This window comes from Bos taurus, chromosome 5, assembly GCF_002263795.3.
Source record: "Bos taurus isolate L1 Dominette 01449 registration number 42190680 breed Hereford chromosome 5, ARS-UCD2.0, whole genome shotgun sequence".
Classification (NCBI taxonomy): domain Eukaryota; kingdom Metazoa; phylum Chordata; class Mammalia; order Artiodactyla; family Bovidae; genus Bos; species Bos taurus.
Genome location: NC_037332.1, coordinates 116,667,313 through 116,681,966, shown reverse-complemented (window position 1 = coordinate 116,681,966; position 14,654 = coordinate 116,667,313). Strand labels below are relative to the sequence as shown.

The following is a 14,654-nucleotide window of genomic DNA, read 5'->3' as shown; positions in this document are numbered from 1 at the left end:
GGTCCGCAGGCCTTCCAGACCTGGGGGTGGGGCTGCCCAGGGAGGCGGGCTCGAGGGTCTGGCCATAGGTCCAGCCTCCAGCCTCAGGCAGAGGCTCAGACCCCAGAGGGGCAGAGACAGGCCGCTGGTAGCAGGCGCAAGGGAATACCACCCCCCATATCCACCGCGCCGGGCCGGGGGCTGAGCCGTCCGCACAGCGGACGCCTGTGGACCAAGTCGCCCCAGGGACCCAGGACGTGCTATTCTGGGCTCGGGGCTTAAACAGTCGGCTTCCTTCCTGGGGAGGAGGCCCTGATGTAGGGCCAGCCCCACCTGCCCAGACAGGGAGACGCTGGAGGGTGCCGTCCTGGACGTGGGGCTGCTGGTCTCCCTCCTGTGTTTATTAAGCTCCCCCATGGGGCCTCAGGTGGGACCCCAGCACTGCCCCTTCCCTGGGAGTTGCCCCTTAATTTCCGGGATCATCTGTCTCCAGAGGGCTGAGCCTTTAACCCAGAGCTGGCGTGGACCCTCGGGCTCATGGGGAGGGGCCTCACTGATGACCAGATGCTCACGCTGAGCTCACCTGAGCCTGGGACGCTGGGGTGGAGGAGAGCGTGGGATGCTGTCGTCACTGGGGCAGGAGGGAAGGAGGAGCTCCCGGGGTCCCTGCCTCCGTCTGTGGAGAGGATCTGGCAGAGCCGGCCTGCAGACTCCCGGGGCAGACAGGACTCAGGCACCCGAGGGGCGTCTGGTGCAGCTGCTGCCCCCCAGCCCCTTCGAGAGGCCGGTCCCGGCCAAGCCTCTGCCCGCACACCCTCCAGCGTCCACCCCGATGCTCTGGGGTTGGGACCCTCCCCCTGCCCTGGCCCGAGAGCGTCCTCCTGGGTGCTGCTTGTGCTGGGGCCAGCCGTCCACCTTCCCAGCCCTTGGGGCCAGCCGTCCCTGCCTCCCGCGTTCCAGGGCTCCCGCTGCCCCTGACCCTGACTGCCAGGGTGGGAGCACCCCTCCTTTGTTGTGCAGTGACTTCGGGGTACCCTTCACAGAGCGGGTGTTGAATCAAACAGCTCAGCAGCATGACCTGGGGGTTCTCCCTGGAGCCTGCAGGGGTGACCGTCGGCAGGGACACGGCTGGAGGGAAATGACACTCCTGTGGGGGGGTGAGGGCACCCCTCCTAAAGCTCCCCAGGTCCCCAGGCCCCCGGCTGTCTGATTCAGCCAGAAGTGGGCGTTGGTTCTGTTCAAAGGGGATGGTGACCAGGGACAACCCTTCTGAGCCGTTCGAAAGCATCAGCGGTCCAGTCGGGCTCTCCACGGGGGGCGGGGGTCAGGGGCCGTGTGTGATGGGGCCCCCCGTCCCCCCCAGTTCTTGCCGTCGACGTCTTCGACAAGCTGAACTTCACGGGAGCCCGCGTGCCGCGGCTCGAGCACCTCCGGGGCGAGGTCCCCAGAGACCTGGAGTCCTCGGTCTTCTTCTCAGAGGACTTCTTCAAACCAGCGGAGCGGAAAGGTAAGGCTGATGGGACGTGGGGGCTCCCCCGGGGGGCCTGCAGTGGGGGCAGGAGAGGGGGCTCAGCCTGCTGTGGCCCCCGCCCTCTGCCCTGCACCCTGCAGCCTGGCGTTTGCCGGCCCAGAGGGAAAGGCAGCCACGGGGGTGCCTTACAGAAATTGGGCTGGTTTATAACTTGGTGATGGAGTGAACACCCACACTGTGTGTGAGCCAGTCCTCCTTGTGCAGTGAAACACTGCCTCTCCACGGATGTGAAACTTTAGACTCTTCCCCGACCCCCCAAAACCCAAGCAGAGCCATCTGAGTGCAGTCCTCCAGTCCTAAGTTAGGACTTGCCACACAGCTTAAACACTGCAGATTTTCTTTAAGTATGTTTCCCAGATCTGCTCCAGCTGCTGAAAACATCTCTCCCAAATAGGGACTTGATGATTCAATGGACACTTTAAAATTTGAAACCTTTTTAGTCAATTTGTTTTGTCAGTAATATGCATATTATTTAGACATCTTAAAACCTTTAAAATTTTACACTGACGTAGGATATTGTTGTTGTTCAGTCTTGTCCAACTTTTTGCGACCCCATGGACTGCAGCACACCAGGCCTCCCTGTCCTTCACCATCTCCCGGAGCTTGCTCAAACTCATGTCCATTGAGTCAGTGATGCCATCCAACCATCTCATCGTCTGCTGTCCCCTTCTCCTCCTGCCTTCAGTCTTTCCCAGCATCAGTTTCTTTTCCAGTGAGTTGGCTCTTCCCATCAGGTGGCCAAACTATTGGAGCTTCAGCTTTAGCAACAGTCCTTCCAATGAATATATTCAGGACTGATCTCCTTTAGAATGGACTGGTTGGATCTCCTTGCAGTCCAAGGGACTCTCAGGAGTCTTCTCCACACCACAGCTCAAAAGCATCAGTTCTTCAGCGCTCAGCCTTGTTTATGGTCCTACTCTCACAGATATTTGCTGTTAATTTTTTAATGTGCTAATTTACCAATTAAACTTTGTATGTATGCATAGGAAAAAAATACAGGGTTCAGTACTAAGACCTAAGACTAAATATTAAAAAAAGTAGGATCATGGCATCCGGCCCCATTAGTTCATGGCAAACAGAAGGGGGAAAGGTGGAAGCAGTGGCAGATTTCCTCTTCTTGTCTCTAAAGTCACTGTGGACTGTGCCTGCAGCCATGAAATCAGCAGACGATTGCTTCTTGGCAGGAGAGCGATGACAAACCTAGGCAGTGTGTTGGAAAGCAGAGACGTTGCTCTGCCGACAAAGGTCCATCTAGTCAAGGCTAAGGTCTTCCCAGTGGTCAGGTACGGTTGTGGGAGCTGGACAGTAAAGAAGGCAGAACACCAAAGAATTGATGCCTTCGAACTGTGGTGCTGGAAAAGACTCCTGAGAGTCCCTTGGACAGCAAGGAGATCAAACCAGTCAATCTTAAGGGAGATCAACCCTGAATATTCCCGGAAGGACTGATGCTGAAGCTGAAGCTCCAGTATTTTGGTCACCTGATATGAACAGCCGACTCATTGGAAAAGTCCTTGACGCTGGGAAAGATTGAGGGCAGAAGGAGAAGAGGGCATCAGAGGATGAGATGGCTGGATGGCATCACTGATGCAAAGAACATGAATTTGGGCCAACTCTAGGGACGGTGAGGGACAGGGAGGCCTGGTGTGCTGCAGTCCAGGGGGTCGCAACGAGCTGGACACGACTGGGTGACTCAACAACACCAACAACTATCTCTGGTTCCAGGCGTCCACAGGGGGCCCTGAAGCGCAGCCCCGCAGCTAAGGTGCGGTGGACAGCTGTGTGTGTGTATCTGCATATAGTTTAGTGTCTTGACCTAAACTCAGGCTCTTTCTCTGTGAGGGCGTCAGTGTCACCCTCTCTCGGGGCCTGTGGCATCGGGAGTCGACACGCACGAGGCCATTTGCTTTAGGAAACCCCATGGGAGAAGCTTGTGGTGCCTGCTCCCCTGCCCTGCTTGGGAAGCCTCAGCTGACGCCCCGGCCCCCTGCACGTGGCCTTTATTCAGTGTGGTATTTACTTAAGTTGCCAAAGTGTCAGTTGACCAGCACAGTCACCCCGTGGTAAACCCGCCGATTCTCTTTTGATAAGATCCCACCCCGGGCCTCTGTGGCCTCCCCCGGCCACTTTCCCAGACACCTGACTTGCCACGTGGCCGGGAGGCTGAGGACCGCAACCCTAAGCTCCCCCAGCCCGAGATGTGGGTGAGACCCTCATGGCTGGGCTTCCCGGGGTGCAGTCCGGCCCCCTGGCCCCCCGTGTCCTGCCGGCCGCTCGGGTGTCCCTCCTGGAAGACCCCCTTCTCCCCGCCCCATTGCCCTGGGGGCTCCAAGCCTCTGTCCACTCTCACCCCCGCCCCCTCTGGCGTCACCAAGCCCACAACCCCCTTGCTCAGACACTGACCTTCACGCCCTGCTGACGCCACAGCCAGTGTCGGCCAGCCTGCCTCACTAAGCAGCCTGAGGGTGGCTAGCCAGGGTTGTTAACTGGCCTGAGGGTGGCTAGCCATGCTGTTAACCGGCCTGAGAGTGGCTAACCAGGATTGTTAACCAGCCTGAGGGTGGCTAGTCATGCTGTTAACCGGCCTAAATGTGACTAACCAGGATTGTTAACCAGCCTGAGGGTGGCTAGTCAGGGTTGTTAACCAGCCTGAGGGTGGCTAGCCATGCTGTTAACTGGCCTGAATGTGGCTAACCAGTGTTGGTAACCATCCTGAGGGTGGCTAACCAGGGTTGGTAACCAGTCTGAGAGTGGTTAGCCGGTGCTGTTAACCAGCCTGAATGTGACTAACTAGGATTGTTAACCATCCTGAGTGTGGCTAGCCAGTATTGTTAACTGTCCTGAGGGTGGTTAGCCAGTGCTGTTAACCAGCCTGAGGGTGACTAGCCAGGGTTGTTAACTAGGCTGAGTGTGACTAACCAGGGTTGCTGACCAGGCAGAGTATGGTCAACTGGAGCTGTTAACCAGCTGCTGACCGGCACAGCCCTGAGCAGGGTCAAGAGGATGTGGAAAGTGGGTGGCTGCCTCGGGGCAGAGGGGCGTCTGCTGGAATCGGCCGGCCACCCTGAGGCTGGCCCCCCGCCTGCGGCACCCAATCACGGCAGCAGAGGGAAGACCCTCTCCCACCACCCGCCTCCCTGGAGCCCGTGCTCCGGGCAGTGTGTGCTGGCTGGAGATGCCTCCCAAGGTGACCTCTGGACGAGGCCCAGCGGGCACCCTGTGGGTTGTTGGGAATGTGGGTGGTGTGGCCATGAGCCTCCCGCAAGGGTGGCGGGGAGCTGCTTTCTGTGCGTCCTAGGGGTCTCTGGGGCCCCACGTGAGTGGGGTCGACAGCGTCCCACTGGATTCTCAGGAGCACCATGCCCTCGGGTTCACCCACGCTGTGGCCCGTGCGGATGGACCACGTTCTGCCAGCCCGTCATCCATGCAGGGACACCTGGGCTGCTCCACCTCGTGGCTGCCGTGACTCAGGGGGCCGTGGGCGCGGTGTGCACGCCTCAGTGAAGCCCTTGCCCCCGGCTCTTCAGGGCACACCCAGAAGTGGGGCTGCAGGGTCCGGGGCGGTTCCATGTTCGTGCTTCTGAGGAGCCGCCTAGGGTTTTCCACAGAGCCTGCATGGATTTCACGGGCTCGAGGAGAAAGCGGTCTGGTGGGATCACAGGTGTCTGGCCCCCATCCTCACTCTGTGCTTCCGTTGCAGAGGGGCCCACGGCGAGGCCGGCCGGTCGCAAGACCACCCCCCAGATGGCGCGCCCGCAGCCCAGAACCGAGATGGAGGCCCCGTCCAGGAGGCAGAAGAGACACCCCGAGGAGCCTGGGCAGTTCGCCATCGCCCTGGTCCTCATCTACCGGACCCTGGGGCAGCTGCTGCCAGAGCACTACGACCCAGATCGCCGCAGCCTCAGGTAAGGCTGACTCCAGGAGGCGGGGTGGAGGAATTTCCAGAAGGTTCCAAGGCGCCTGTAGGTCAGAATCTCGACCACTGGAACATCTGTACAAGGACACTGCACAGTGACCCCGGCTCCAGGCCAGAGACCGCTGCCCCGCGATCTGCCTCGGCAGGCGTTCTGAGCGTGCCTGGTGTTTCTGCCGGAGTGCCCCTCCCGACACACGCCCCCGGCTTGGCCGTGTCGCCGCGGCCTGCCACCAGCTGCCAGTGGCCCCAGGCCCAAGTTGTTGTTCAGTCGCTCGGTCCTGTCGACTGCGACCCCACAGACTGTAGCACCGTAGGCTCCTCTGTCCTTCACCGTCTCCCAGAGCTCGCTCAAACTCATGTCCATCAAGTCGGTGATGCCGCCCAAGCATCTCATCCTCTGTCCTCCCTTCTCCTCCTGCCTTCAGTCTTTCCCAGCATCAGCGTCTTTCCCAGTGAGGTGGCTTTTCTCACCGAGGGCAGCTCAGTGAACACTGGCTGAAGAATCAAATGCCACCCAAGGGCTTTGAGGCCTGAGCAGAGGCAGGCACCCACGGAGGCTTGGCTCTTTTCAACCTTCGGGTCACTTTGCAGCTCTCCTGCCCGGGGCTGAGGTCCTCATGTGCGCCCCTCCCGGGGGCTGGACAAGAAGCCTCCCAGAGCCACAAGAACGGCATCTCGTTCCTTTTCCGGGACGTTCCCTGCAGGCCAGGGTTATCCAGTTCTGTTATAGGTTGTGGGGCCCGACATTTGCTCGCTCATTCCTTCTCTTCATGTTGAATTTCCAGAGTCCACCTCTGTCCCAGAGGGGCGTGTGCTCTCCTGTCTGGGGTTAAACCTTCACCAAGCCCACAGCCCTCCTCCTCCCCCAGCCCATCACACGCTCTCAAGGGCAAAGGCCCTGAGCTTGCCCGCTTGGTCTGGTCCCTCCTGAGAGACCCCCGAGCTGTGTCCTCCCGGGGCCGCAGGCGGGTTTGTCCTGGGTTCTGCTTTCTGCCTACAGGTTGCCTAACCGGCCCGTCATCAACACGCCAGTGGTGAGCACGGTGGTGTACAGCGAGGGGGCCCCGCTGCCTAGCCCCCTGGAGAGGCCCATCCTGGTGGAGTTCACCCTCCTGGAGACCGAGGAGCGCACCAAGCCGGTCTGCGTGTCCTGGAACCACTCCATCACGTAAGGGTGACGTCACCCCCTGCCCCCAGCGCTGTGTGTCTCTGGGGGAGCTTTGCTGAGCCAGGGTGCCTGCCCGCAGGTCCCCAACGCTCCGCTGGCAGAGCGTCCTGGTCGGGGGCATTCGTCTGTGGTCGCTTTCTCCCCTTTCAGTCCCTCCTAGGGCGTCAGAGCCCTCCATAAGCACAAGTACACACGCATGTACACGCATGCACACCTGGAAACACATGTGTGTGCACACACACCCAGTTATGACCAGGCGTGTGTGTGCATGAGTGCACGTGGACACATGCCTGGAAACACAGATGTGCACAGCGTGTACACACTTGCACAGGCACACACGGTGGTCTCTCGAGAAGCCCAGCCCTGCAGGACTCTTGCCAACAGGTGCCCCGGTCACCACCGGACAAGGCGGGGGCTCGTTCTGGACACACGGGGGTGGGAGTCAGAGACTGGGTCCAGGGTCCTCCTGCACTGACAGTGGGAAATCCCAGATGTGAGGGAGGGGTCCCCGTAGCAGACCAGAGTCCCTGACCTCAGCCGTCCCACCCTGGAGACCCACATGGCAGCTGCTGAGGCTGGCTTTACTGCTCAGAGGCCCCGCCCACAGCAGCAGCATCCGTCTGTGTCCAACCCCCGCACGCCACGCTTGCACCCGGGACAGAGCCTTGAGCTCGCTCCAGTGCAGCCCAGACCTTCCCTGACATTGTGGATCCGCTGACGGCAGGGTGTCTGACGCGGGGGCCCTGCGGGGCCGTGGGCTGGCACTGCCGCTGGGAGGCAGGTTTGGCTCGGCACAGACCACGCATCATCCCCCTCCTTCTGGTTTTTCCAAATTCTAGTTAACGAGCAGCCAGCATAGCGCCCGGAGGGTAGCAGGCGCTTGGCTTACAAAAGAGAATGAGGGGCCCCCTTTGACGAGGAGGGCGGCGCTGAGGTCTGTCTGGCGCACGCTGGGCCCGGCTGTCTCTCTGGTCACTTGATTAGACCCCGGCAGTAAGCGGTGCGCTAACGATCCGCCCTCCTCTGTGCTGCACCTGCCGGCCTGACCTTCATGTTCTTGGCAAACGTGTGTGAGCCTTCACATCCCACTTCACAGATGAATAGACTAAGGATCAGAGACGTCGCTTGGCTTTCCCAGAGTCAGGAGGGCAGGGCCCTGCGGCAGCCTGTCATCTGGGGCTTCCCTTCAGTAAAACAGGGTAATAATGGGCCCCGCTTCCAGGCGGCTGCCATAAAACTGTGTGCAATCTGAAGATGAAAGTGTGAAACGGACACACCAGGTCTCTTCCTAAATCATCGAGACTCAAAAGGAGACCAAAGCACAAAGTGGCTGTTTGAACAACTGACTAATGTCTCCGACAAAGAGGCCTGTGACACCCGTTGAAGTTTTACTGCGGGATGACGCATGAGACGTGAATTTCCGAGGGTGCCCATTAGAGGCCTGGGAAGGGAAGGGAGAGGGTTCACACGGTCACCGGGGCGGCCAGCCTGCGTCCTCACAGCGGGGACAGTGGCGCCTGGCCAAGGCACGGCAAGGACGTTGCTTGGGCTCCAGCGGGGCGGGAGGGCCTCAGAGGCCCCTCCTCACCCCCTTTTCCTCTGCAGCACTGGCAGGACTGGAGGGTGGTCGGCCAAAGGCTGCGAGCTGCTGTCCCGGAACCGGACCCACGTCGCCTGCCGATGCAGCCATGCTGCCAGCTCAGCCGTGCTCATGGACGTCTCCCGGCGTGAGGTGGGCACCACCCCAGGGCCGCCCCTGCCCACCTGGCCAGTGTGTCCAGGGACCCATCCCTCTGGAAAATCAGCCTGGCCCCACGCCTACCCCTCTGCGAGCTCTGCCTCTCCTTCTAAGGGCTCTGAACAAACCGATGCCACGATTGCAAACTGTGTTCTGGGAGGACTGGCCAGACTGTGTTAGGATTCCCATAATAAAACCCCCCAGAAGGGGTTTTCACAGAGGCCACACTGTAAGTTAAAAACTGTGATGGCCGCCCCGAACCTCGGGCTGAAACTCCTGGAATATACACCTCACTTCAAAGCAGGGAGCTCAGCAGCCTGTTAGGTGATGCGGTTTATGCTGCACGAGACCGGGGAGGGGGGAACAATAGAGTTATTTCCCTCCAACGCCATACACACCACCCCCGGGAAGACAGAGGAGGCTCGGTCAGGAGCCGCAGAAGCGGTGGGCAGCTGATGTTTAACCTCCAGTCTTCAGTGGCCTCCGTGGGCCTCCGATGAGGCCATGGGGCCTGGGGGCAGGGTGGGGCTGGCCGTCGGGGGCGTGTGCTGCTGTCGAGGAGCCGGCCCGGGTGGCTTGGGTACCTGACCTTGTATTCAGGCCTGTCATGTGCCCCGGGCAGCCGGCCATCGTCCCTCCCGGGACGCCCGGTCTGCAGCGGCCCAAGTGTCTGTCCCGTCCTCAGGAGGTGAGTCAGCCACAAGCTGCTGCCGACCGGGCGTCAGAGTGTCAACAGCAGAGACTGCGCCTCTGGGCGGTAGGACAGCAAGGCTCCCCTGGGCAGGGGCACTTTCCAGCGGGAAGCACTGGCCTGCGGCCTGGACAGGGTTAATTGTGAATCATCTTTGTCCACAGAGGGGCGGGTTTGGGGGTCCACAGATGGCCAGGAAGCTGGGCAGCACCAGGAGCAGCCTCGCAGGCAAAGGAGGCAGAAGGAAGTCCTGGTAGAAGAACTTAAACGAGAGTAGGAGTCGAGGCCCCCCACGCCCGGGTGCTTCACAGCCAGAGGCATCTGAAGAGCCCCCAGCCTCGGGGAGTGGGTGCTGCCACACTTGCGGATCACTCGAGGCCCCCCAGGCCTGGCTCCTCGCTTCCCCCGGGAGCCTGGCTCACGGTTCCGTGCCCGTTCAGAGCAGTGCTTCTAGAAGTTTCCATAGAACCAGTTTGTTTGTTTCCCAAGTGCTGAACCTCCACCGGGCGCCGGACCCTAGACGGGTGTCCGTCCTATTTTGAAAAATATTTGAAAAAAAAAAAAAATCAGAGGGGACGACTGTGGTTTCCTGCAGCTCTGAAACCTCTTGTTTTTTGCATGAGCTGAGACTCTGTTGGAAGGTCTCTCAGCTCAGAATTGGCTCCATACCTCCTGCCAGACAGTGCAAGTTAGGCTTAAAGTTGTTTTTTTTTTTTTTTCCCACTTTTTTGTCTGTTTTTACTTTGGCAAAACACACCTAACATGAACGTGGCCATCTCGGCCGAGTCTGAGCATGCACCTGAGAGCCACGTGGCAGCCACCCTGGCTCCTGTCCACGTGATTAAGCATCAGTGTGTCTTGATTGTGCAAAAACGCCGTCAGAGCCACGGCCCTCACGTGTTCTCCCGCCCTTGGCCCACCCGCCCGCAGCACGGGGAGGTCCTGCCTCTGAAGATCGTGACCTACGCGGCCGTGTCCTTATCGCTGGCCGCGCTGCTGGTGGCCTTCGTGCTCCTGGCGCTGGTGCGGACGCTGCGCTCCAACCTGAATGGCATCCACAAGAACCTCATCGCCGCGCTCTTCTCCTCCCAGCTGGTCTTTGTCATCGGGATCACCCAGACCGAGAACCCGGTGAGGACCCTGCCCTCAGCCCCCTGTGGGGCCACCTGGGCACGTACGTGGACCGACCTTCTCCAGGGCTGGGGCAGGAGGGGTCTTCTCACCCGTTCTTGGGGCCGGGCGGCGTGTTTGCGGCTGTTTCCAGGGATGAGTGAGGCTGGGAGTCTGGTGGGAAGCTGGGGACCCAGGCCCTGCATGTGGGCATGTTGCTTAGCCCTCGGCAGGAATCTCCCTGCAAGGTCACCTTGGGAGCCAAGAGCTCTGTGCACATCAACTCTCACTTTTGTGATCCAGACGCTTGCAATTACATCTGAGAGTACACTCTGAGACCCCAGAGTCCTACAAGCTGTCACTTGAGCCTGAAGCCCCCTGCTGGGCCATGTCTCCCAGCCCTGCATTTTCTGGGGAGTCATGGCCACACTCTCTGTGAAAGCACTGGTGTTCAGGACAGGCAATGCGGTGGTCCTGGGTCGGCAGGGTGACGAGAGAAGGGAGCCTGCAGAGAGAGAGAATCGTGGGGGAGAGGAGGAAGGATGAACGTCAGTGTGATCACATTAAATACGGGGCGTCTCTCTCAAGCCACCCCAGGTCACGTGGGCTCCTGGGGCATCACATGGGTTCGTGGGGTGTTACCTAGGCTCCTGGAAGTTATGGTTAGGTGATTATACATCTGATATGATGGACCTCACAGAAAAATCCAGACCAACCTACAGACACATTATAAGAAATGATTAAAGAGTTCAGCAAGGTAGCTGCCTATTATGGGGCTAGATGTATATAATCAGCTGCATTCTTGCCCACCAGCCACAGTCTATTTAAAAGGTAACGAACAAAGGAGGGGGTGGAAACGACAGCACTTGGAGAACCTGGTCGAGACTGAAGTAGTTTGGCTTCAGGAAGGAGAGGGTAAAAGATGCTGGCTGCAGCCAGAGCGGGGGCAGGGCACAGGCTGTTCTGTAGGATGTGAGGGATCTGAGTCCCAGAGGCATGGCTGACGGGGCTGGGTCGAGGTCCCTGGGGCCTGGGGTAGGGACCTGCCCTGGAGGGGAGAAAAAGGCAAGAAGGAGGAGGGAGCGTGTGGCTTGGTCCCTGGCTGGCTGCTAGTGGCTTTTCCTTTTTCCCAAAGAGGTTTTCAGAGACCAGGGGTCACAGCCCCTCGATGGGGGTGAAGGAGGAGGCACGGGCTCTGTGCCCAAGGCTTTGCCTGCGTGCTCTGGCTCTTGGCAACCTCCCTGGGGCCCTGGGGGTGGCAGCATTCCTGCTCACAGGTGGGGAGCCCCGGGGCCGGCCAGGTTGGGTAACCCGGCCCAGGGCCGACAGTTCATCATGTCTGAGTTCAGGGTCCATCACTAAATGGTGACCCCAATGGCCCTGGGACGACATGAGGCCCACTGACCATCACATGTGCACACGTAGTGATGGCAGGAAGTTCGGAGTTTGCTTTCCTAATTCCGATCTCTCCTGTGGTGAGCAGTGGGCCCTTAGCCTTTCAGTGGGCCGTTCCAGCTGCCCCCTGCTGCTGACACAGGTGTCATTCCTCCGTCCCTCATGCAGTGAGGACTCGTGGTTGGCGCTGTGTTAAGTCTGCCCAAGACCCAGACCCTGGAAGCGCTGCAGCCTCCATCCGTGTGTCAGACGCCGACAAGGGTGGGGCGTTAGGAGTGTCAGATGCCAACCTGGCACCGCAGGGGCTGATGGGAGCGCTGCGCCAGCCCAGAGGACGGCTGAGCAGGATGGTCCCGTCACTGTCCGGTGGGAGGGGCCTGGATCTCTGGTCATCTCTGTTGGCAGGCAGCCCTGTGCCACGGACAGCCAGGGCCAGGTCTACGTTTTGGTAAACGGATGGTGACAGGGAAGAGGGTGGCTAGGGCTGAGGCTGGAGGTCAGAGGGGCACCAGGATGGCATCTTCCTGGGGTGGGGGGTGGAGCCGCGGCCAGGACCGGGGCAGGGGGAGAGGGCCAGGGGTCAGGACCCTGCGGACATGGAGGGAGGGGGCGGGGGCGCGATGCCTCGAGTGTCCAGAAGGGGGCGCCACCAAGTGAGCTGGGAACAGCGGCGCATCTGGGTGAGCCTGGACACACCGGTCTTTAGGGGCTGAGGAAGAGCAGAGCTGGGCATGAGGGACCAGCCCTCACTGCAGGAGGAAGCGTGTCTGTGAGCGTGGTGGCCCGGAGAGCATGCAGTGTTAGGAAAAAGGCACAGCCTTACTGGCTTGCTGGCCCCGGGGCCCTTGCAGGTTAGCGCTCTCCCTTCTCTGACCCTCCGGAGGAGGGTGTTAGGGAGAGAGGCAGGGCGTCCAAGCAGACGACCTTGAGAGGGCTCCATGATGACCTTGGCGGTTCGCCAGGCCTGGCACAGAGGACGGGCCCGTATTTGTCAGGCTCCCAGGGCAGGTGGGGGCGCTGGACTGACTGAGCTGCCCCTCTGCACCTGCCGGGCTCAGCACCCCTCTCCCTGCCTGCGAGTCCCTATCCCTGCGCCAGCCGGGGGCGGGGGGAGGGGGGCTGCGTGACTTAGGGCAAAACCCCTCAAGGGTGTCTTTGAGTGGTCTGAACAGAGGGACGGAGAGGTGGGGATGGGCCACTCCTCGCAACCAAACCCGGCGTGAGAAACGCTCAGGGGCTGTTGCTGGCTTCAAGCTCTGACTCACCGGCCTCTGGAAGGGGAGCTGAACGGTCTCCACGCGCTGGTGAGCACGAATAAGAGGAATGCCGTGCGCGTAATTCTCGGGATTGGCGCCGCGCCTGGCTTTGATGGGTTTTCTGTAAACTGAAGTCCCCTCTCCAGGCGAGGTTTTCATCTCCCGGATCACTGGCAGGTTGAAATGATTTATTGTGCATTAGTGTTTGTCTTTGTTCTGTTTCTGGAAAAGGTAGTACTTTTGGTGCAGAAGCCCCTGAATGTATGGTCCCATTACATTTTAAAACATCGGCTTCTGGCGCATGGGGACTTTTCCCCCCCAAAGGTGGTTTTGTGGGTTTACTTTTCATGTGATATAAGGCAGCACACCAGTCTCTTCCCCCTTCTTCATTCTGCTGAGCCAGCCATGGGTCAAAGGTGGCTCAGTGGTAAAGAATTCTCCTGCCAATGCTGGAGACGCAAGTTTCAATCCCTGGGTCAAGAAGATCCCCTGGAGAAGGAAATGGCAACCCACGCCAGTACTCTTGCCTGGAGAATCCCATGGACAGAGGAGCTGGGTGGGCTTCAGTCCACGGGGTCACAAAGAGTCGGACATGACACACACATGAGCCAGCTGTGCTTTGCACAGCGGGGCTGGGGGTTGGTATGGGGCGGACCCAGCCTCAGTCTCACCCTTTGCGGCCAGGCTGACCGCTCTGCCCATCCCTAAGGGTGGACTCCCCCATTTCCTGTGCAGCGTTGGAGGCACAGGGTGTGTCTCCAGCCATCACCTAAGGTTCTGTTTTTGCTTCTGCTTGGGTTCCCGCTTCCTGCTGCATTTGACAGATGTTAATCTTAAAAAGGGTCCCTCCCACATGTCCGGGGTTCTGTTCCTGGAGAGAACACCAGGTGGACTCAATGGCAGGTGGCACTGGTGTTTCCAACAAGCCTGGGGCCTGGGGACCCCTCACGAGGAGGCTGCCCGGGACTGAGCAGAGAGGCCTCAGCGTGCATCAAGTGGTGGCCCTCGGTCTCCAACTCGGTGTCTGTTGGGGCGGAAGTGTCTCTTTGGCACAGACGGTGAGACCCGGGGAGGTCGGGCTGGCCAGATAGCAGTGAGGATTGGACAGGATGTCTCAAGGGGTGTGGCTCCGCGGGGGCGTGGCTCTGCGAGGGCGTGGCCCAGCTAGGTGTGGCTCTACGGGGGCGTGGCTCCGCGGTGGGGTGTGGTACCCTCGGGGGCGTGGCTCCGAGGGGCGTGGCTCTACAGAGGGTGTGGCTCCGCAGGGGTCTGTGGTACCCCGCAGGGGTGACCAGGGACTTTCTCCTCCTCCCCCGCATCTGTCCTTCCTCTGCTCTCCTGCCAGTCCAGCCTCCTGGGACCTGGAGGGAAGCCTGCCCAGCCGCTGGGCCTTGGGTTCCCGGACCGGGCAGCCAGCCTCCCCCCAGCAGGACGGGTGAGGCTGCTCTGGGCCAAGGCAGAGGTCTTGAAGTTCCGTCCCTGGGCACCTGGCCTCAGGCTGGACGCCCCGATCCCACAGTGTCCCCAGTCCCGCCCCCCCAACACTATCTTCCTCCTGTTCTCGCCCCACCTTCGGTGTCCAGGGACTCGGGCTGGTTGCCAAGGCCCCCAGAGGCCGGAAAGCTGAGCCTCGACTATGGAGGTTGACTTTCTCTTCCCGACACTCGGCCCCACCAGCCGGGGACAGAAACATGACAAACGCTGCCCACCCTGCTTTCTTCCGTGGGAGGCAGAGGCCCCGATAAATCAGCACAGGCACGGTGATTTCTTTCTTATTTGATGGCGTGGTCACAGGGCTGAGGCTCCATCTCACCGGCCGCAGCTGGACTGCGGAGACCTGCAGCAGAGCCCGAGTGGTGGATGAAGGCCACGC

The 14,654-nt window shown here is 60.3% G+C and overlaps 1 protein-coding gene across 2 annotated transcripts in view; it reads left to right on the top strand.

The window, feature by feature from the left end:
• Nucleotides 1-14,654, top strand: part of CELSR1 (cadherin EGF LAG seven-pass G-type receptor 1) — a 144,434-nt gene that overhangs the window by 117,976 nt on the left and 11,804 nt on the right. For both annotated transcript variants that reach the window (XM_059887206.1, XM_024992922.2), the window contains exons 20-24: nucleotides 1,343-1,486; nucleotides 5,208-5,412; nucleotides 6,424-6,591; nucleotides 8,197-8,323; nucleotides 9,951-10,151. In XM_059887206.1, the coding sequence (XP_059743189.1) occupies nucleotides 1,343-1,486; nucleotides 5,208-5,412; nucleotides 6,424-6,591; nucleotides 8,197-8,323; nucleotides 9,951-10,151 (845 nt within the window). The remainder of the gene's footprint in view (nucleotides 1-1,342; nucleotides 1,487-5,207; nucleotides 5,413-6,423; nucleotides 6,592-8,196; nucleotides 8,324-9,950; nucleotides 10,152-14,654) is intronic.